The following is a 22,213-nucleotide window of genomic DNA, read 5'->3' on the forward strand; positions in this document are numbered from 1 at the left end:
TGTTTGCCACACAAGCTGTATCCTGGCTTCTTTGCATTTTCTGTGTTGTGTCAGTGCAAACCTCAGGATGTCCAAGGGAGACGCAATCACAGCCATGCTCAACACCCCAGGTCCATCCAGATGGACTGAATTTCAGGCAGGGGGTCTGGGCAAGTGGCCGTTCCACCTGCCAGATGTGGATGAGCCCTCACCTGGAATACCGGGTCTATTAGAGTAACCTAGTACAAAAAAAGACATTCTTATGAATGAGTTCAGCTAAGGCCATTGAGAGCTGGTGCACAGGACAGGCTGAGGGAATTGGGTTTGTTCTCGTGGAGAGTAGGTGAGCATGGAGTCTAACTTGCAGTCCTAAAGAGGGTTAAAGAGAAGATGGAGCTGGAGTCTTCTCTGAAGTGCAAGAGGCAAGGAACTAAAGCTGTGCTGAGAGTAAGTCTGGTGGGAAAGAAGGAGAAACCTTCTTTGCCTGAGAATGGGACAGCCCTGGGATGGGAAAAAGGGAAGGGTGATCTCACATCTTGGAAATTATCAACAATTGTTTGGAGAAAGCCCAAAGTAGTCTGGTCAGAGCTAGCCATGCTTTGAGCAGGAGTTGGATTCAAGATCTCCAGAGACTTCTCCTCATTTAACTTTTTCTAAAGTTATATGATTTCCTAGTGAAACAGGAGAGTGAGGCCAGGTGGTGGAGTACTAGAGCTGGACACACAGCCCCAGTCTCTCAGCCCTGGTAGTTTTAGAGGGGTATTTATTGAAATGGTGAACACAGAATGGGAAGGATCAGAGCTAACAAGCTCTGAGCAGGAAATGGTGGCCAAAGAGGGAGTGGGTATTTGCAGTCTCCAGGATTTACTGCTTAAAGTCAATATTAGTAAATTAATCAGCAAGTTTTTCTTATCTCTGCAAGACCAGGCTGCTGTGGGAATGGCTTTTCACTGAGCTTCGGTAGCCTCTGGCCCTAAGTTGCTTGCCCACTTCTTTCTGCTGAGGCTTAGCTATGACTTCACTTCTACTAAGGACCAGAAGACCTTCCTGGCTCAAAACATCACCCATGAGCAACAACCTGCCACAAATCACCCCTGACTTTCTGCAGACGTGGGGGACCCTGTGCCACAAGAGCAATTAGAGAAGTGGGAAGCCGGGGTGCACAAACCAAACAACTTCCCTTCTCCCATAGAGCTGGAAGCGTGTTTCCTGAAAGGATACTGAAAGGTAATTGGCAGTGGAAAGAGGAGAGTCTGGTTCTCCTGGACATGATATCAGGTTCCCTCTCCTTAGCTGTCCTGTCATAGCTGTGAGTGTCAGCACTCAGGATGTCACACTCTTCAGGATATGGGGAGAGGACCCATGGCCCTGAGATAAGCTCATGGCAGCATGTTCAGCCCTACCCAGCTGACATTAACCAACATCAAGCTGAACCTCACAAGTGAGGAGACAACCACAGTGGTCATGTCCACTACACATCACAACATGCCTTGGTTTTGTGCCTCAGGAAGCAGGACAGAGCATCCTGTCACCATATAGCACAGCAAGGATCACTGTGTCAGGCACTTACCTGGCTCCCTGTGCTGGCCCCATGGCTCAGCATCCATTTCCATGCACCCATCACCTGCTCTTCATCATAAAGAAGGCTACAGTCAATTAAAGTTCTCTGACCTCCTCCTCCGGCCTTCCTCTTCATGGCAGACCCAGATCATAGTTGTCATCCCAGAGGGTGAACATTTCTTTTGTCTGACACTCTATTAATGGCCCTGGGTAAAGACATCTCTCTTGGACTCAGGAAGGAGGGAAGGGAGGGAGAGGGTGATTTGTTGCATCAGCAAAACAGCAACTTCACTCCTCTAGATACATCCACCCTTGCCAGCCCATCCCCAGCTCTATTCAGGCAGCAGGGCCTACCTCAGAGATACATGTAGACCCCCATGTGTCCAGCTTCACACCTTATGAGCAAGAGCTCTGTTATATGTCCTCTCATCAGAGAAGGAAGCAGTGCATGGTGAGTGAAAGTGCTGATAAGGATGGCCTTATCTTTTTTCTGATAAGATTGATTGTTTGCGGGCACACCTTTTCTTAATGTCTGCCAAACAAACCAGTTAGGTAAAGAGCATGTGTAAAAGTGTGCAGTTCCTGGAATGATTCCAGGACTTCCTGGACATCAAAGGCATCTCTACAGAGATAGACAGAGATGTTTTCTTTGATTCCTGCACACCTCTGGCCACAGGGATCTCTCTAGCCCCTGCAGTGCAAGGATTGGCACTGCTGCCCACGTGTATTTCAGCAGTGAGTGTTGCTCTGTGTTCATGGAGACCTCACTCTGACAGACCTTTACCACCTCCTGCAGCTCCTCTTCACATTGGAAAAGGTGGAATATAGGATTTTTGTGCCCTCCCTAATTGATGTGAGCTGTAAGATGAGTCTAAAACCTCCCAGAAGTTTCTTCTCCCCAAAATCTAAGGAGCTTTGGGAACCAGGAGAGTCTAAATGTCTGCAGATGTGGAGTGGGCCGTGCGGCTGATTCCCCCTCCCTGTGTGCACTACGGAGGATTGGAGAGCTGGGAAGAGCCACTGGCTCTTGCTGGTCCCTACCAGGTGGGGCTCCAGCAGGTGGAAGGGTCTCCTGGCCTGCCTGGCAGCAGCCACAGCCCAGCCCCCCTGCAACGTGGTGTGGGCACCACACTCGCAGGAGGACCCCAGCACCACTTTTGTGATGGTGTTCAACCCTATCATGACCTCCTGCCTCTGGTTCCACCTCAGGCCAGTGCAGCCTCATCTGCCTTCACCCAGTGCCTTGGCCTAGGATCAGCATACCTCCCAGCCACAAGCTCCCTCCATGCTGCAGGGTTCCCACAAGGCCCCCCTGTTGTACCTTACCTGTTTGGGGTTGCAGATGAGGTTTGGGTGGTTCATGGCAGAAGGTGAGAGATCTTGCTCTGTTCCCACGAGTATCAGTTACTCAAAGAGAGAGTGAAACTTTTGTTAGCTGGTATGTCTGTGGAGACCAAAACAGTGCCAAGATACCTGTGTAGGGGGACCCATCCCTCCAGGAGCTGCCCATAGGGAGTGGGCCGCATATGCTTGGTTGCGGAGCTGCTGGATGCTTTCTGCTTTGCCACCCACCAGGTGCTGTAGAGCTTCTGGCAGTGTATCTGCAGAGGTCATCCCAGGATTCCAGCGTGGAGAGGCTGTGCTAAGAGCTGGTGAGCACTTGCCCCTCATGTGACATCCCTGGGAGCAGAGCAGGGGTGGGAGTCAAGGGTGTCCACGTGCCGTGATGCAGAGCCTGGAGAGCTCTGGGACAGCAGCAGCAACATCTCTGGAGCCATTAAAAAATCCCCCAAATCAAGAGTGATTTGGCCAGCCCTGTGCTCTGGGAGACAGGCCCTTGGTAAGTCAGGTAATGGCAATATGACTTCCACTCCACCTCAAGAGGAGAAGGACCTTCTGTGTTAGGACATTACAGGAATGTAAGAGAACCACTTTCCCTGCCATGCACACAAGCAAAGACCCCAAGACCCAAAACGTGGGGAGAGGGCAGATGCCCCATTCCTTCCTGGCTTCAGGAAAAATCCTATTTGCATGACTGGGGAGCCAGGAACACAGTGGTTGTACAGAGTGGTTCCTCTCTTTGCCCCAAATGGCATTTCCCTGACAAACGTGTATGATTCAGCCGAGTTTCAACCTGTCGCACTCAGTTGTTTTTAACCATCTTTTGTTCTCCTTACGTGGTGGCTCAGCAAGGTCAAAGTGAAGCTGCCCAGAAACTGAAAACAAAAAGCATTCCAGGCTTTAGCAAAACAATTTTATTGTTTTTTGCAGAGGAAAACTGACCTTGAGAAAGACCTTCAGAGTGAAAATAGAAGCAGAAAGGGATGTATGGCTTCAGGGATACAGGAAAAAGCCCAAGGTGTGCAGCTCCAGCTGACTAAAAATTATAGTGGGTTTCAGGTTTGCAGTGCCACTCACATTTATGCAAATCAGAAATTACTTTCAGAAGGATGGATGCTGGACTGTATGCTTAACCTGTGCTGTGGCAGGCAACTCCCAAAGGACTGCCTCTGTACAGTTGACCACACTGTAACCTGAAAGAGTCATAGAAAGCAGAGTGACAAGGAGAGTGTGGACTTTATGACTAACCAGAAAGAAGCTGCTGCAGGATTCATCAGAGTTTGTGAGGCAGGAGTCAAAATAAGAAAAATCCCCAAACAATCAGAAAATCAATACAGATCATCGTGCCTAGGCTTCGTGAATGAAAATTTGTGATTAATACAGAACATGTGTGTTGAATTCGTTATCCTGGTGGTCGTTTTCCAGAGGAGTATTGAAATCTTCCAGTATTTCTGCTTCTGTTGGTTTCACCACCTCCTCTTCACCTATAATGCATGTAAGATCATTTCATACTAGGGTCTCTCATGTGTTTTCCCTCTGTACCATGCTAAAGCCCCCAAGGCCAGTCTCCTGTAACTGCATGTTTGGTAGCTCCAGATGGACTGCCTGCTTTTCAAAGGCAATCTCAGTTGTGGAGTGGAATTGGAGAGGATAAAGCCCTGGTGGGTTTAAAGGCAGGAGGCAAATAAACACAAGCCTGATGGTTGCCCATTTCAAGACTTCTGGGCTGGAAGCTGCACTGGTGTGATGTGCCACAGTCAGCCCCAGGCCTCAGGAGGCAGAATGGAAGTTTTCTGTGGCACTGAGGGCACTGTATGCCTTGCAGCAAGAGGCCTTTTATTCTCTGCTGGCACAGACATTGCTAGGAATGTAGTAATTGGGGGTCAGAGGATGCTCACCTCCTCTGAAGCAGATCCTAGGTTTTCCTGGTTATGAAGCAACCTGCATACTGGGCCCACTGGCTGCTGTAAGTAAATGTGCTCTGCACTTAACAAAGCCAGATCTGGAAGCAACTCCTGCTACATTAGCTGTAAATGGATTTCTCGAGCCCAGACACCAGTCTGCCACTCAGACCAGCTTAGTGCCCTCCATGCCTCAGTCCTGGCAGGTTTTGAAGGTGTAGTTGCCTGTAGAGACCTGCCCCTTGCCCTAGTGCCCACCCTTCCCTCCCCACCACCCCAGTGTCAGTCCTGAAACTGGGCGGACTGTGGAAAGAGCATGCCCAAACTTTGGCTTTCCCTGACCAGCTCTGACCTCAAGAAACAGCATCTTTTCTACACAGCATCTCTGCCCTAACATGGCTCTTGGCAGAGCCACAGAAGTGTTCTTAGGATAAGGAGCTATTATTTAGAGCCAGGGACCGCAGACCCCATCCCAGTGACTCTACTGACAATAGTAGACTTTTTGTCTCTCCCTGTGACTTAGAGAGCACGGTCTGTCCCCCCAGCCCCAACATGCCCTCCACCCTCTCACAGCTACCCAAGTAATGTTTGGTGGGGAAGGAACCCATGCCCTAGAGGTGCTGTGGGATGATTGTTGATGGGGTGGGCAACCTTGGCTGACAGTTCTCCAGAGGCAGCACTGTACTGCCTCCATAGCCACCATAGGGTCAGCAGCTCTGTGGCAACTCACCTGCAGGATCCAAGCTCCTGGCTGCTGGCTCCCCTTCCACTGCTACTGGTTGCATCTCAGTGACCGGGTTGTGGATGGTCAGCATGGGCAGCTGTTCTTGGTACACTGGTTCAGGCAGTGCTGGCTCAGAGTGCACTGGTTCAGGCAGTGCTGGCTCAGAGTGCCCTGTTTCAGCCTCCTCCTGCAGCTCAGGCTGGGGGTCTGTGGTTGGTTCTGGGTCCAGGGTGGCCTTCACCTCTGGCTGACGGCCCCGTCCTCTTTTGGCTCCTCTGCCTCTCCTTTGCTGTTGGTTCTTATGCACCCTGCCAGGGGGTTTCACACGGGTGAAGACTTGGGAGTAGGGCAGAGGACTTTCCCTCCTGCCTCAAGGCTGCTTTGACAGGTCCTCTGTTATTATTGTGACCAAGTTCATCCCAGCAGAAGCATCTCCTGAGCCCGGCATGACAGCCGTCTGTGGCTGCACCAGTGGGCAAGAGCTTGTGCATCAAATTTTTCACCAGCCCCACACTTTTTTTGAGGTTTGCTTGCCAGCCAACCAGCCACCTACATAACCCACACCCCCCATTAATCACTGCCTCCCAGCTGCTGGCTGCAGGTCACCTTTCCCCGCTGCAGACTGATGGCTCTGTCCTTGGGTGAAGATGCAGAGGCTGGACTGCCATGCTTGGACTTAGGTTAAGTGCACCACAAAAACAATTCCAAACCAAAAGCAAGATTTACCTCAGAACCCACTGAGTTGAATCTTTCTCCAGGGCTTCTGCTTTTCTTTTTCTGAGCAGCTCCCGGTCCCTCAAGCGGTGCGTTATGATGACATCTGCAGGGATAAATTGAGTGCTAATATGATATTCTGACCAAGGGCACAATTTGATCCTTCCCTGCATCGTGCTAGAGCACTGATGCAAGGGGCCATGCTTTTTTTGATACAAAACTGCTTGGGTGCTATACTTCCAGCATAGCCTCAGTGGGGAGGATCTGATGACACAGCACACAAAGTTCCCAGGCTCCTAGCTGCAAATTGCTCTAAATTTCTATCTAGTTGCAATTTTCATCCTGGTGCTGCAGTCTTGGGGTGACCCTTGTCTAACCTAATCCCCTGCTATACTGGGGCCTGATGGAAGCATGGGGCAGGCTTCCAGTGCCATAAAGGGAAGTGTGAAATCCTTTGGTCAGACATCACTACAGACTGCAAGATAATTCTTCATGTTTGCTCCATGGTTACCCTTTTTCCCAGGCAGCTGCAACTGGCCGCTGCTGAAAATAAGATGCTTATCTAACTAACTAAGGAGACAGCTTTGGGTGGCAGAACAGCCAGTCCTACAACATAGGAGCAGCTCTGTGAGGGAGAGAGAGTGAGCTAGAGGCACAGCCTCCCCCTACACAGGTGCTCATGTGTATTAGGCTGAGACCCTGTAGACCAGATCAAGAGAGACCAGAGACCAAGACAGGGCTAGTACACTCTGCTGGAGGTGAGAAGACTGGTCCCAAAGACCACACAAACAGCCCCAAGCTGGATTGCAGAAGACCATGGCAAAGCTGAAGAAAGACTAACTGATATGAGAAAGCTCTAATGCTGGCTTTACCATTTGGTCAAGACGTGCAGGTTACCTACAGCCACCAGCAGAGAGGAGCACCCCCCTAGATCCCAGGCACCCTGTGACATGCCCTCCTAGGCCAAGCTGAGCTGTGCTCATTTCACTGACTACAAAGGGCTCCAAATGGCTTCCTAAGGCAAAGACCAGCCTGGTGAACAGTCTGAACTTCACCTCTCCATGTCTTTGCTCTAACAGACAGCATCTCTGATGATGTGGCAATAGGTCCTATGGTTTCTGATCCAGTCAGCTTGAGTTTTCTAGCTTGGACTCCAAGCTATAATAATAAACACCTGGCTCAAATCAGGTAGCACGAGACCAATCCCATGAGACAAAGGGCAACACCACTTCAGTGATACCTGGAGGGAGAGGAAATTCTTCCCACCTGTATACTGAAGAGATCACAAAAGAATTGATTTTTATAGTTTCAAAAAAACCCACACAATGAAAAAGCAAAACTGTGACCTGCTTCTTTTAGATGTAATCAGATCCATCTCTTTTCACAAAAAGCCTCAGCTCACACTAAAGTATTAGATCAAATCAGTGAAAATGGTCATTTTGTCATTCCCTTGATCAGATGGGAGAATTGGCAAGATGAAAAGGACTTCCGAGGCTGAGCGGGAACTATAGCTCTTTTATCCCAGGTGTCTGTTACATGCAAGAAAAACTGTAGTCCAGGACAGAAAAAAGCAAAACTGACAGCAGGAGCCAGCCTCTACCCAAAGTAGATCTCTACACAAGACACTTCTGATAATTAATTATAATCTTGCAGAAATTTAACTTGGAAAAGATTTATATTCATCTCTGTGCCATCAAAGCAGAGTCAACTTTAACATTACATCATACTGTCCAGGACCCTGTCCAGGGAAGTTGAGAGTAACTCAAAGAGAAATGGGAGGTTTTTCCACAACATAAAGCAGTATCAGAGGCAGTAGTGCTCAGCCAGCAGGAGATGGCTCTGCCATCCACATAGCAAAACTCAGGAAGCTGCCAGGGAAGATGAGGTTACAAGTTGCAGTAGCAACACCTGCAGAGGGCTTCAGTTCGGCTACTGAAGTCTGTAATCCCTTGCACATCCCATTTGCAGCCAAGGTAACTTTCTTTTCCCTTCAAAATGTATTGTGAGCTGTAAAAGCATTTTTAGCTGCTTGTAATCAGTCTCTGTCCCAGGCCATTCTAAGCAAACACCCCTCATTAATTTCTAACTGGTCCAAGAAAGGACTCCCACAAGAGCTCCAAAGCTGTCCGTCACCTGCCAGCACTAGGCAGGAAAGATCACAGTAAAACATACCCATCCTGATGAAAAATCGTTCACTAGAAGACACAAAGGCACAGAGATTAAATGAAAAGAAAAAAAAATCAAGCTCTAAGAACGATGAGACAGTATTGCCAGTCTGCAGACAATGTATTGATGCTGCCTGAGGGACTTAGAGTTGAAAAGCCTTTACATGTGTTTCTGCCTTTGTGATCTGAAACATAACATGTAAAAAGACACATATACTTGCAGTTAAATGTGTGTCCTCCACCCCCAAGCGTAAACTAGTAATTATTAGCTCCTATTTTCGAAACTGCTGGTGACAAAGATAATTCTCTCCTCTCTTAAGTTAGGAATGATCTCATCATTACCTGGCACAGCATACTCCTCACGGGCTGCAGAGCGTGGCAGGGAAGAATCCGGAGAAGGATGGTCTTTGCTTAAACTCTCCATTGCTCTTTGCAGTTTTAAACAGAAAGCAGCTTAGTTCCCTGGAGAAGGCATCTGGAGATACTGGTGCAGCATAATGAGAGCTTGAAAAAAATGCAGACTGCCCGCCCTAAACCTCTTATCTGTCCAGGCCACTGGGAGGGTAATAATATTCTTCTTATCAGAGTGCAAAGGTGTGAAAGTCTCTATCCAGGATCTACTCTGTGGATTGCAAAACATGTTAGTGCTTTTATACTGCAAATAAATCCACTTTGGATAGGAAATTTACACTCACTGCTGCTAAATTGTGACTCAAATGCTCTCCTTTGTGGTGGACAGATGTTGCATGGCAGGCCAGGATTCAGCATTGCCTCACTGCTGGTTTCCAGAATGAGATGCAAGGAGGTGTTGTTAGTCCTTGAGGACCCTTTGAGAGGTCTGAAATGGGATGTATGCTGTCTGAAAGGTGTTTGCATAGGACCCTGGCAGTGCTGGAAAGGGACATCCTCCAGCTCCCCTCACAGCAGGACTGTCTGCTGCATGAGGTCAGGATGGCTGTGTTGTCATATTCTTTGGAAACCCCTAAGGACAGAGACTGCCAAAGTCATGTTACCTGTCCAAGGGCTACACCACCTTCCTGGGAAATCCAGACAGAATAATAAATCCATACCCATCTGTGCATGTTGAGGACTTCCCAATGACTTGCTGGTCCAGTGGATTGAGGCTGTGAGCAAAGCACTTCACTCACGAAGCAGGGTGGCAGTGGGCAGCCCCAGTGGAAACAGTGAGAAGACCCAGCTGGTCCCTTGCTCCTACAGGATGATTTCCTTTAGCAGTTGTTCCTAGCTCCCTGTTGCCCATCTCAGCCCCAGGCCTGCACAGCATGCAGCCTCATGCAACCTCTGTAGAACCATCCGCAGGACCAGGACAGCTGCCAAGGAGAAGCTTCTGCTTGGTACAATAGCTTTGATGCCAAGAGGCTGTTCCCTGTTCTGTGGGAATGGCCAGGCCCTCAGGTCAGTGCATGTGAGATGAGGTAGCAGTCCTGGCCTCCCCTGAAAATTGCCTTCAAAGTTTCTCACATCAGGATAGCACAGAAAGGCTTAAGATTATACTGTGTATAACAACTCTGGTGGGCCACAGACACCTCTTTACCCAACTTCTAATGCACTCAGTGCCAGGGTATTTGGGATTCAGCTTCTAACAACACTTTTCTCCATGAGACACTCACCTACTTATGCACTGGTGAGGTACTTGTGCTCCTAATCCCTTTCCTCCCTGGCCCCCATGAACTCAAAGTGGTTCAAAAGTTGGTGGAAGAACCTGACAGTGTTCTTGTACCCCCAGGTCCTCTGGGAATTGCCTGCCTTTCACAGCAGGGGTGATCCCACCTCCTTGAACAGTCCCAAGACTTGCCCTGAAGCAGAGCAGCTCCTCAGGGAAGAGCCAATCTGGCCTGCCTCCAGTCTCTGCCAGTCTTTTTTATTTTTAATGAACATCATTTGCTCTCAGCAGGATTTCTCTCTGGAAACTCCAGGGCTTGAAACTTCATGCATGTGGGTGTCTTCAGATGTAACCCTGGGGGTCCATGGTCATCTCTGCTGCCTTTCTGCTTATCCCGAGTTACCACTTCGCTCCAGGGCTCCTGCCCTCTGTCCACTACAGATTACGTGGTACCTCCACAGAGGTGGGGTAGGTCTAACAGCCCCAAAAGAAGCAGCAGGGTGGTGGCAGCAGAGCAGATATGGGAACACTCTGATATGGGAGGGTGGGCCAGGAACATGGATGGCATAAAGAGATGTGAAGCTTCCAAGTCATTCAGAGTAGTTTCTTGTAGCTCAGTCATAAGGGAAGGCAGGGTGTCCCAAGCTGGTGGGGGTGTCCTTGTTCCAGCACTGTGTGAGGCTGCACAGCCCTGGGGCCACCCTGGTCATGCAGACATCGGAAAACTGTATCCTTCAGGATGCTTTACTCTGCAAAGGCATTGCTTGTGGAGAAGAGAAACATATCAGACCTTGAACACTGTGTTCCTTTCTGGGTCCCTCATTACAACAAAGATACAGAATCATAGATTATGCTGAGTTGGAAGGGACACGTCAGGATCATCAAGTCCAACTTTTGGCCCTGCACAGAACACCAGAAGAATCCCACTCTGGCAGGCCTAGTGCTGTGACCACTTTCCAGGGGAGCCAGTTCCAGTGCCCAATCACCCTCTGGGTGAAAAACCTTTTTATAATATCCAACCTAAACCTCTCCTGACTCAGCTTCACGTCATTTCCTCAAGTCCTGTCACTGATCATGAGAGTGAAGAGATCTGTACCTAGCCATCCTCTTCCCCTAATGAGGATGTTGAAAACCTCAGTGAAGTCTCCCCTCAGTCTCCTCTTCTCCAGGTTGAACAAACCAAGTGCCCTCAGCCACTCCTCATACAGCTTCCTCTCCAGACCCTTCATCATCCTCATGGCCCTCCTTTGGACACCCTCCAATGACTTAATATCTTTCTTGTATTGCAGTGCCCCAAACTGCACACAATATTCAAGGTGAGGCTGCTCCAGTGCAGAGCAGAGCGGGACAATCCCCTCCCTTGACCGGCTGGAGATGTGTTGCCTGATGCCCCCCAGGACAGGGTTGGCCCTCCTGGCTGCCAGGGCACTGCTGACTCACATTCAACTTGCCATCGACCAGGACACCCAGGTCCCTTTCCGCAGTGCTGCTCTCCAGCCTCTCATTCCTCAGTCTACACACACAACCAGGGTTTTCCTGTCCCAAGTGCAGAAATTGTGACACTGGAGTGTGTTCAAAGGAGAGCAATGAAGCTGGTAAAGGGTCTAGAAAACAAGTCCTGTGAGGTTAAGGGAGTTGTGGGTGTTTAGCTTGATGGAAAGGAACCTGAGGGGAGATCTTATTGCTCTGTACAGCTACCTGAAAGTAGATTTTAGACAGGTGGGGGTCCATCTCTTCTGCCAAATAACAAGTGATATAACAAGAGGAAATGACCCCATATTGCTCTGGGGGAGGTTTAGATTGGGTATCAGGAGAAAGTTCTTCCCTGAAAGGGCTGTTAAACACTGGAACAGGCTGTCCAGGGCAGTGGTGGACTCACCATCCCTAGAAGTATTTAAAAGACACGTAGATGTGGTGCTTAGGGACATGGTTTAGTGCTGTATATGACAGTGCTGGATTAGTGGTTGGATTTCATGATCTTAAGGGTCTTTTCCAACCTAAATGATTCTATGATTCTATATTTTGGGCTGCTTGCAGGTGATATGAAACATGGAAGAAAGGGTGGAAATCCCTGTGTGTTTCACTGCTCCACGGGAACTGGGTGCGTGCTCAGACCGTGGCTAACTCAGCTTCTCACACCCATCGTCTACTCAGTCACTCCAAAGCCTGGCGAGGTCTGATAAGTGACTCTTGACTCAGCAAAATATTGCAGATGATACTGCAGAGCTGGTGCTGTGAATGTTTCTCTGTTCTCCATCTTCTACCCTGAAGGGAGGACTTGTACAAGAAAGAGCCCACTGTGCCCCCAGAATTTTTAGAGGTGTTTAATGGAAAATAGATGGGTGTTAAAATCTTACAGAGCTTGTGCTTGCATCTCTTGGGAATGAACTCTCTGTAAGAGATTTGTCTCTTGTGTGTAACTTACTTTAAATCCCAAGGAAGTGATTTTAGTATCCCATGGGAAGGCTTTGAAAGTGGTTAAAAACATAGAGATTATAGACCTCACTGCCTAGTTTTGAGTTATCTATGCTCGGAAGAAGAAGTACTGAGAGGCAGAGTCTCACCCACAATGGCACTGGGCTCATTTTAGAGCCCAGCACTGCCTCCCTGTGCCTCCCTGTGCTCCACCAGCACCAGCAATGCAGTGATGTCTTCATCAGAGCTCCTGAGCGGATGTAGCCAAAGCTGCCTCCCCTCTGCTACAAATGAATTTGTGAAACTAGGTTAAACTTTCTGGCCAGTCTCGGTTGCGTGAACTGTTGCAGCTGGACACTTTACAGTGTGCCGGGTACTGCTTCCCTCCCCTTTCACTACACATTTCAGTTCATCTAGCCCTGGACCACCTCCACTGATGCATCCAGTTTTTGAACAAGGAAGAGTTCAACTGGGTGTTCAGCAACCCGAGCATCTCCAGCGTCACAGACTCCTCAGGTGTCACTGGACCTGCTTGGTAGGGGAACACCCACAACCTTGGGTACATCTCACCATTGCCAGTCTATGACATAGCTTTCAAAAGTTTTGTCCAAGGGACAACTGGACCTAGGACTGGATCCTGCCACTGGGCCTCTCTCCTGACACTGGTGGGACTGCTGTCACCGTAGACCTGACAACACCAGGCTTTGGATCTATGTATAAGTCAAAGGTCTTCATGACCCTCCAGTGTATCTCTCTTTCCCCTATCTGGCAATGCTAGTGCAAGGCAATATCCAGAGACCCAAATATCCCTCCCTGCAGTCATGGGTGCAGCCCTGAGCCCAGGGTTATCTGAGGGATCAACCTGGGCAGCTGGAGAAGCTACATCACTGCCACCCTAGCACAGTATCAGGGCATTTCTTCCACTTTTATCTGACAAACTTGCAGGCTTGTCCTTCACTCCCTGACTTGAGGCACATTTGGAGGCAACTTGCTTGGTTGCAACACACTTCTCTGGGAGCCCAACTACGAGTTGTTCTGTGTGACAAACTATGGTACTTGTGAAAACAGATAATCCCTTTCTCTTCCTGCCTTGATTGAAGCATCAAAAGATGGGAAACAGGTGGATAAATTGAACAGGCAAAACTGCATGCAGAAGTGCAAATCCACATTCATACCCTCTGGCACAGATCAGGGCATTGCAGGCATTTTACTGTCCATCAGGTGCCTCCTGAGCCTCACCTGACCTTGCCAGCCACAGATCTGCCAGTCTTCACAGTCAGGCTCTCTGCACCAGGCTGGTCTCGCACAGGCCCTGAGGTCTGTGGTGGCGTTAAACCATTCCCGCCATCCTCCCCTTGCTCTGCAGCTTGCTTTTGAGCCATGTGAAATAAACAGGCAAATCCACCAGTCCCTGGGGAGGACTGGTACCTCTGAATTCGTTGTGTGTAGAGTCAACACTGACACTGTCCTGTGGCTAGCCATGCTCTAACCTTGCAGGTCTGACCTATAAGTGTGTGCTTTAGTTCTGCATTTTCTGAATAAATACTCCACGTTGTGCTGGAGGCATGTGGTTTCCCTCTTCAGAAGAGCCTCTGGATTGTTTGTGTTGTTTTTTCCTAGCCTCTGCACATAAACAGATGTGGCTCTCAGGGAATACGAGATGGGCTGCAGCCACTCTGCCTGTGCAGCTTGAGCCATGGCATGGGGCTGAGATACTGGTGACCTCCAGCCACCCCAGGAGGAGAATGGGTCCCAGTCATGCACCATGCTAAGCTGGGCATAACCTTCCCCTCAGCCCTGGCAGAAAGCTGGGATAGAGCTGCCCAAATACATCCTGCCTGTGGCTGGGTTGGCAGCAGCAGGAGCAGAAAACCCCAGGACAGAAGTGAGCCGTACATTTGTGTTGTTCACTGTGGAAGTGTTTTGGGGGTCTAACCCCATCAAAGCCCTTCCCTGTGGTGCACAGGAGACACCAAGGTCTGCAGAGAAGACCTGGCAATGCAGAGAGCAGCACACAGCCAGAGCACCTTGCTACTGGAGGATGGAAAAGGGAAAAACAGGCTTGCAGAGCCTCAGGGCAAATGAGCAACTGGTGTAACAGCAGCAGCTATGGACAAGCTGTGGGCAAGCTGTGTCCCCTCCTCTGCACAAGCGGAAGGGGTCCAGGAAAGGAAAACAGAAACGATCAGCCTGAGCCAGGCTAGGACTTTTCAGCCTGGTAAAGAACTTTTTAAGGACAGCAGCTGCCTCTGGGACAGAAAATGGTGGATGCAATCCAACTGAGCATGGCTGTTTTATGCTCCTCAATACTATCTCCTGGTGCAGCATTAAATCTGTCAGCAATGGCTTTGTTGTGCATTATGGTGCTGCAGTGTCCCATCTGGTGGCTCCAGCAAAGTGCAGAACTGGGTGAGGGGATGAATTCCAGCTGATCAAGCACAGTAGCCACGACACTGGCACAGCTCCCAGACTTGCGGAATGGTCACTGACTTCAGGGAGCTCACTTGACCATATGATGCACCCCGTATTCTTACTCAGATGCCTGCAAATAAGAGGTGTATAGTATACAATTATAGTATAGTAGCAAGTCAGAGCAGCATGATCTCCTGTGGGTGAGGACAGGCCTATCCTTGGAGGGCATCAGTTCACATTGAAACACTCTTCAAAGCTGGTCTGTAATCTTAGCCAGTAATTCTGTAGAAATACATCTGGTGCAGGACTGAACTGAATTCAGGAGACAAGTCCTGGATTAGTCAGTGTCCTCTGATAGCTGCCACTATGAGCAAAGAGGGCCCCTTGCACACCCAAGGTGTACAACCTCATTACAAGTATTTTGTGTAAGGTGAGTTGTGGACCATGTGGTAGAAGTGGAAGATGAAAGAGCAGAGGGAGCCCCAGAGACTGCTGATGCACACTGACACTGTTACTCTGGTGGGACTGAGCCCTGCCACAGTCTCAAAGATGGTCCTGACACCAGGAGCAACCAAGACTTGAAATTTGTTCAGTTTGAAGGTTACTCTCAAGTGCTAGAGCAGAGATCTGGGGTCTCTTGCGTTCAGCTTCTCCACTCAAGCTCTTTCCATGCCCCCATGTATTATCTGAGCTGATTGGTATGTGAAAGGCTTTTGGATAAAAAGCTGAATAACATCTAATATGAGAAGTGCAGATGTTACTATTTTCAATTTACATCACCTCTGGAAGCAGTGAAGCAGTTTACTAGTGAGCCAGGGAGAAATCCTGTCTCATCCTGAAAAAACTTTACTTTCCCTTTGCGAAATTGCCTCCTACAGAAAAAAACCTGCACTTGTCCAGCACTGTCTTCACAAGGATTTGTGTTTTTTTTTGCTACTCCTCCATGGCTTTTCTCACAGTAATGTGGGTGAGGTAATGTGCAGAACACCCTGTTTTGTGATGTGGATTTGAAATTAATGTTTTGACTACACTTTTATCAGCCCTTTATGGGAACTGGCTTGTCGTGTTTTCCCTCAGCCTTGCACAAAAAAGTGCTGTTTAAATAAGATTGCACATGTTATTTTTTATTATTTACCATAGCTAATGTAAGTGTCCAATCAGCACAGAGCACACAGGATCAATTAATCACCTGTTTCTAGGTTCAGGAAAGCTATCAGAAAGCTCAGGTATTTTGACACTCCCCATCTTTCAGAATCCGGATGTCTTGCCTGGTTTTCCTAAAATAATACAGGAAAAAAGAGTAAGAGAGAAAAAAAATACTCCGCGAGTCACACTTTGGCTGCATTCCGTCAAATGGAATGGAACTGACTATTACAAAATAGGCTTACTCATTTTTCTGTCTAAAGAGTTGAGGTCAAGTCATCCTGGCTCACAGATGTCCCCTCCCAGGACCTGTGACACTTGTGGTGGGTCTCCAGCCCAGCCTGCTCACAGCAGGGCTGTCCCTAGTGTAAAGTTACAGTGGCCATGGCTCTGTCTGAGCCCTAACCACCACCCCACAAGAATGGAGATCCCCTCCTCACACCTCCATGGTGCACCACCCTCCTGGGGAAAAGGTTTTCCCTGTGTCAAATGTTCATCCTCTTGGACCTGTTGCTTGTGGCTGTTGCCCCACGTTGTATCACTTGCTACTACCAAGAAGAAGTGGCACCATCCCATTTGCAACTGCAGGCTGATGCTAGATAACCCCAGGCCTCCCCTTCCCCAGACCAGCTGGGTGCAGCTCCTCCAACTTCCTTGCAGCTTCACTTGACAAGCTGGTTATCCTTCCCCCCTTGCAGCCCAACACACGGCTTGTGTTATTTGCCATGCAAGTGCAGTCTGCCATGGATTTTCCCAGGCACGAATGACAGTATTTCACAACCACCCAGATAGCCTAAATCAGACCCAGGAGGTCTCTGCCAAGGGCATGAGCTTACATTTGCTCCACACAGAGCTGGCATTCATTCGCATAGGTATTCCCGTCGGTCCCACAGATAGGCAAGTACAGGAGGGGGCAGGCCTGCAGGTCAACCGTGTCTGCACACACCGGCTTGAAAGGAGAAACCACAGCACACATTTCAGTGCCAGCAGGACCCATCTCTTCCTCCCACAACGCCCAGGCAGGAGAAAGTGCCACTGGCAACCTGGTTCCTTCTGCCCCAAATGGGGCAGGGCATGCCCACACAGGGAGCAGAGGCCACCACAGCCCTCAGTGGGACTCGCAGCCTGGGATTTGATGTGGGTTTGGTGCTGGAACACCAGTACCCACGAGTCCGTGGATGATTGCTGGGAACAGTCTTTCTCCCAGGCACACCAGGCATATCCATCTCAAGCCACGAACAAGGAAAAAACCAGAAACCTCTTACCTTTCTCAGGCCACTCTCTTCATTCAGCTCTGCCCCTGAAATTGAGCAGAGACCCATGAGCATGGCACACCTGTGACTGATGGCAGAAGCACAAGTCATCGACTGAGGATCACATCCAAACCAAAGGGAAAGCAGCGTTGTGCAGAGCCCACTCAGGACCTGAATCAGCTGTGTGGGTTTCATGAGGGGGAATCAGTTTGCTGCATGCCAGCCCCACTCCCCCTGCCAGCAGCACAGTACACAGCTTCCATCCACAGCTGCACTGGCTGGGGCAAAGCTGGAAACGGCTAAACCATCTTCCAACAGCCCTCTCTCCCAGTCTCTGGACCAGAAGTTCCACAGAGCATCCAACACATCTCAGGAAATGTGAAACCAGGCAGTAATGTATGGGGCATGGAGTATCCTCAGAAGGCTGGTGATGCTGCAGAGCTGGACAATTGCAATACCTAAGGAGAGCAGCATTTGGTGGGTCTTTCTTTTTCAGTCAGGCAAAGTAGTAGCAACAGTTCACAGCCCATCTGTGCCCATCTAAGGACATGAAGGCTCTCACACAGGTTGGTGCAGGACCACCCCTACATTCACCTAGGTAGCAGTGGCTTTCCAGTACCTACAAACAGGTGCTTTCCACATGAATATGCTGAGCACATAGGGTTCTTGCAAAGACTTGCCAGTCTTCATGGAAGCAGGAACTACAGTAGCTGCCACTCCAGTGTATGTGCTGTCCTCCCAGGACCTGGTTCCTGTTCAAACTGTGAACTCCCCCTATCCCATCCCTCTCCCAGGTGCAATACAGCTGATGAACCAGCCTGCAATCCTTGCCCTGAACTGCTAATAAGAAAGGTACAGTGTGCTTGCTCCAGTCCTTCCTCACCATGCTGCCACTGTTTGTTTGCCCTCCTCACCTTCTCTCCAAACCACAATTTCTGGATCTTTCTTCCCTGTCACCCACTTTTGGTCCTTCTGTCATTCCCTCAAGCAGCAGAGCAGACTTACCGCTGGCAGCAACCAGAGTCACCACTGCCACCACCACCACCACCAGGTCCCTCACAGCCATGGCTGGTTCAGGCAGACATGCTCGGGCACCTTGCTCTGGGTGCCTTTATAAGGGAGGGCACCAGCTTATCTCAGGAGTGCTGGGAAAAGCAGCATTTTGATCTGTGCTGGTAGCAGCTGAACTGTACACCCAGAGGAATGGATTGCTTGGGCACTCTCGTGCAACTGATAAGCTTCCCCTGTGCCACTTTCCAGCTTCAGGTGATAGCACTGGAGGCTGCTTTACAATCCCTTTGCACAGTTGTCAGAGTTGGGCAAGGCTGCTCTTCTCCACTTACCCCAGCCACCTTACTTCTGAGTGTGTCTTGCCCAAACCATCCCTTTGCAGCTGCTATTCTTCATACATGACAGGTATCTCTGTTTGAGTGGTGAGACTGCACATAGAAAAGCCTGGAAATTCAGGCTGATTTGAGTGGCGGCACTGTGGCCTGAGCATTATCCCATGAGACCCAGCCAGGTGGATACTCAGTGGCCTGATGCACTGGGCAGGACCCCAGACACAACAGGAGGCCTGCCATCACGATGCAGCAAGCCCACCTAGGTACTGGGTGGGATGGGACAGGCTGGGGGTACAGAGGGGCTGGAGGGAACAAAATTTGGCTGAGTGGGAGCAGGGAGCTGCAAGTGCAGTCACTGCCTGTGCTTAGGGCAGCCACATAGTCAAAAGTGCTATGATACCTCACCACCTTGGTTGCAGCTGAGATTGACAGAGCAAAATTATTCAGTGTGTTGGAAGGGAGCTGTGTGCATCGGTACCCAGATCAGATACACAGAGGTGGCACACAGAGCACAGAGGGGACAGAGAGGCTGGAGAAGATCCTCAGTGGTAAGAGACACAGTCTTTTCAACACACATCACCACTCAAGAAGAGCCCAGCTTCTTTGCCTCCCAGGCTGGATGCTTGATGCCAGTCCTTCTGTGTGAGCATCCTTATCATCTCTTTCTCAGAAACTGAATTTTCCACATCTGTCCCAATCTTCCTTTCATGAAACAAAATCAGTTGGTGAAGGGTGAAGGATGGGAAAGTGGACCACTGGGCATAAAGTCAGTGTTGAGTAAAAAACTCCCTTGGGATAGACTTGCTGAGATGAGGTCTGGGCCAGAAGGGACAAAGGGTCTCTCCTTCCCCATGGGAGCAGGTAGGATGTGCCATGTGTGCAAAGGGTGGACATGGGGTAGGTGTCCTACAGAAACCACCAGCAGGCTTGGAGAGCTCCAGGCACACAGACACCAAATATTTGAATTTGCTGAGGATCTGACTATGACTGTGCTTAGGACATCTCTTCCCTACAGGAAGATACAGGCTGGCCTTGTCTGTCTGAGACAAAAGGGAACAGCTTGGTGAGCATCTCCCATAGCTAGAGAGGTGTGGGCCCTGCATGAGGCTGCTCATGTCCTTGCCACTGGGAGGCCCTTCCATATGCAACCCAGTAGGGCTGTGACCATGTTTTGGGAAGGGAGAAGGTGACCAGTTCAGGGTTCCTCTTGCAGAACCATTCCTCCACTCTACCGAGGCAGCTGTGCACATGTTTTGTATTCCCTCTTCATGGAGTTTACACAGTTCAATAACCTTTGGCTTTTATTATTATTCCACTTTGGAAATCCCTCAACTAAAGTAAATATTTAACTGCATTAGCAGTTTTTCCTGAGGCACATGGGGTCCTGTTGGGCTTGTTTAGTCTAGTACAAGGGAGGCCAAGGGGGATCTGATAGCAGCCTACAACAGCTGAAAGGGAAGTCGATGGAGCCAATCTCTTCTTGGTAGTGCCAGATGATAGAATAAAATGCAATTCAGCCCTGAGATATTCAGGTGAGGAGTCAGGAAAGAAACCTTACCCCAGAGGGTGAACAACCCAAACCAGCAGGGAGGTGGGAGATCTCCATCCTCTATGGGCCATGTATAAAGCCACAGATGCCCTGACCAAACCCTGCTGTGCACAAGGCTTGGAGGGTGAGCCCTGAAGGGCCCTGCCACCAGCATGCTGGGCCAATGGCACAAGCAGATGTCACTCTCCAGCACACATGCATGTATTTCCTTCGATTCCCATCTTGCAAATCTGGTCCTAGCCAACACTCAGCTACACGGTCAACATGGAACCACCTCCTACAAGCTGCTCCCACACCAACACACAGCACAGCCCTGGATGAGGGCTATCATGGGCCTTTACAGTCTTCTTCAAAATCTTTACTACCAAAACCCATACCCAGTTGCTGATAGTAATGCCTCTGGTGCTGCTGCTGCAAAGAACCCTGCTGTGGCTCCAGTCCTGAGCAAGGCCTGGTTCTTTGGATCATGCCAGGAGCAACACAGAGCAACATGTTGGGGCTGTGCTGCTGAAACATATTGTGTGCTCCAGATCACTCTCCTTGGATGGAGGGCAGCAGGAAATGTCTGTGTGCTCTCTGTGCTGGAGAGCAGCAGTGCTGTGGAAAAGCTGTTGCCTGATATGAGGCTTGATCTTCCTCCACCTCGTTCCTCAGTGCTATTGAAATGCCACTGCCTTCACAGAGCAAATTAAAATGACACGCTAAGAGATGACAAAGGGGAATCACCCCTTGCAAACTGGTTTTGTCTTTTCTGGCTTTTCTTTCTGTTGCAAGCACAAGCTTGAAACCCCTAACAAAAGTCCTGCCTCCTGTCCCTCTCGAAGAAGAGGTGGGGGAATTCTTCTTTGGGTAAGACAGGAGGTTTTCTGGTGGCTGCTTGCCCTCACATTGGCCATGTGGCTTCAGCTGGCTCTGCGACATCCTCCCTGCACTTTTACCAGCAAGATGCGTACAAGGGGCAGGTATGAAGGTCCCAGTCTTGTCACCAGCAAGGCAGATAAACTGTGCTGCAGACAGTGGCAACAAGGAAAGAGACTCCTACTTCCACAACCAATCTCATCCTTGTTTGCTTGTGGCACTGCCCCTGCCTTTGTGCTTGTTCCCTTGGCACCCACCAGTCCATATCCACGCACTGACCTGGGATCGCTTGTCACATCGTGAGCCCTTATCACACCTTTCCCCTCCCAGGAGACTGCAGCTCCGTTTGCCGGCTTTCCATCTGAGTGGGCACAGATGGCAGGAGTCCAAATTGGATTGCATCACATCACTCACGTCTGCGTGGTGGCCTTATCGGTGGTATGGCCTTGGTGTCGTCACCCCCCCACCCAGCACCTGCCGTTTCCTTGCTGTTATCTGTTCTCTTTCCTGGATTTCACGGCTGTTTTTGGCCTTCCCACTTGCTGCACCCACACTGATATTTTAACTCCTGTTCTGCTGCTCCTCCCAGGCCTTTGGCATACCAGCAGACACCAGGATCATACAAATGTTGCAGTACCCTGAGAGCAGATGCTGCCTTGCTTGCAAAGCCCAAGCCCAGAGCCCACTATCTACCCTCCCGCTGCACAAAGGGGCAAGGCAAAAAGAGGAAGGCAAGTACCATGCTCATTTTCATCCCTAGTTTACTCCCTGCTTCCAGATGGTTTTTATAGAGAGGATAATAGTTGCTGTTCTGTCCCTCTGATCACTCTGATGTCTCCCCACAAGCAAGAAGGACCAATTTGTTCTCCTTTGCACACAAAAAAACCCCCAAAACAACCAACCAACCCAAAAATGAATCAACACTAGAGATGCAAGTGACCAGAGGTTTTCCGTTGGCTATACAGTGGAGCCAAACCCTCACATCTGAGATCACCCTCTGTAACTAGGGCAGGGATCAGCCATCACCACATCCCAGCAGTTTTGCCAGACTTTCTAGATTCAAACCACACCTTCAACCACCTCACTCCTCTCTTTATTGCTGTGAGTAAATACTCCCATGTGCCAGGCAATAAGAAAGGCTCGTTATTTCTCTGATGATAGAAAGATTTCCCTGTGATACTGTCAGCTGTGAGAACACAAGACAGGGTGACTACGTGGACTGATCCTGCCTG

The 22,213-nt window shown here is 49.6% G+C and overlaps 2 protein-coding genes across 4 annotated transcripts; both read right to left on the reverse strand.

Annotated features, from left to right (window-relative positions):
- Positions 1-4,024: 4,024 nt before the first annotated feature.
- On the reverse strand, positions 4,025-8,903 carry HEMGN (hemogen). 2 transcript variants are annotated; one of them, XM_027663715.1, is made up of 4 exons: positions 8,727-8,903; positions 6,232-6,325; positions 5,512-5,813; positions 4,025-4,364 (listed from the first exon to the last, which is right to left on the reverse strand). In XM_027663715.1, exons 1-4 carry the CDS (start codon positions 8,806-8,808, stop codon positions 4,255-4,257), a joined length of 588 nt encoding a protein of 195 aa, XP_027519516.1. In that variant the 5' UTR covers positions 8,809-8,903; the 3' UTR covers positions 4,025-4,254. The 2 variants fall into 2 exon arrangements, with proteins under 2 accessions (XP_027519516.1, XP_027519517.1); XM_027663716.1 differs by lacking the exons at positions 6,232-6,325; positions 8,727-8,903 and adding an exon at positions 5,938-6,152 and having other exon boundaries at positions 5,512-5,867.
- Positions 8,904-14,809: 5,906 nt separating this feature from the next.
- On the reverse strand, positions 14,810-18,329 carry SPINK4 (serine peptidase inhibitor, Kazal type 4). 2 transcript variants are annotated; one of them, XM_027663706.1, is made up of 5 exons: positions 18,237-18,329; positions 17,244-17,278; positions 16,815-16,927; positions 16,025-16,112; positions 14,810-14,965 (listed from the first exon to the last, which is right to left on the reverse strand). In XM_027663706.1, the coding sequence occupies exons 1-4, from the start codon at positions 18,295-18,297 to the stop codon at positions 16,058-16,060; spliced, it is 264 nt and encodes an 87-aa protein (XP_027519507.1). In that variant the 5' UTR covers positions 18,298-18,329; the 3' UTR covers positions 14,810-14,965; positions 16,025-16,057. The 2 variants fall into 2 exon arrangements, with proteins under 2 accessions (XP_027519507.1, XP_027519506.1); XM_027663705.1 differs by lacking the exon at positions 14,810-14,965 and having other exon boundaries at positions 15,939-16,112.
- Positions 18,330-22,213: the final 3,884 nt, after the last annotated feature.

This window comes from Corapipo altera, unplaced genomic scaffold (genome assembly GCF_003945725.1).
Source record: "Corapipo altera isolate COAL_440 unplaced genomic scaffold, ASM394572v1 61129, whole genome shotgun sequence".
Classification (NCBI taxonomy): domain Eukaryota; kingdom Metazoa; phylum Chordata; class Aves; order Passeriformes; family Pipridae; genus Corapipo; species Corapipo altera.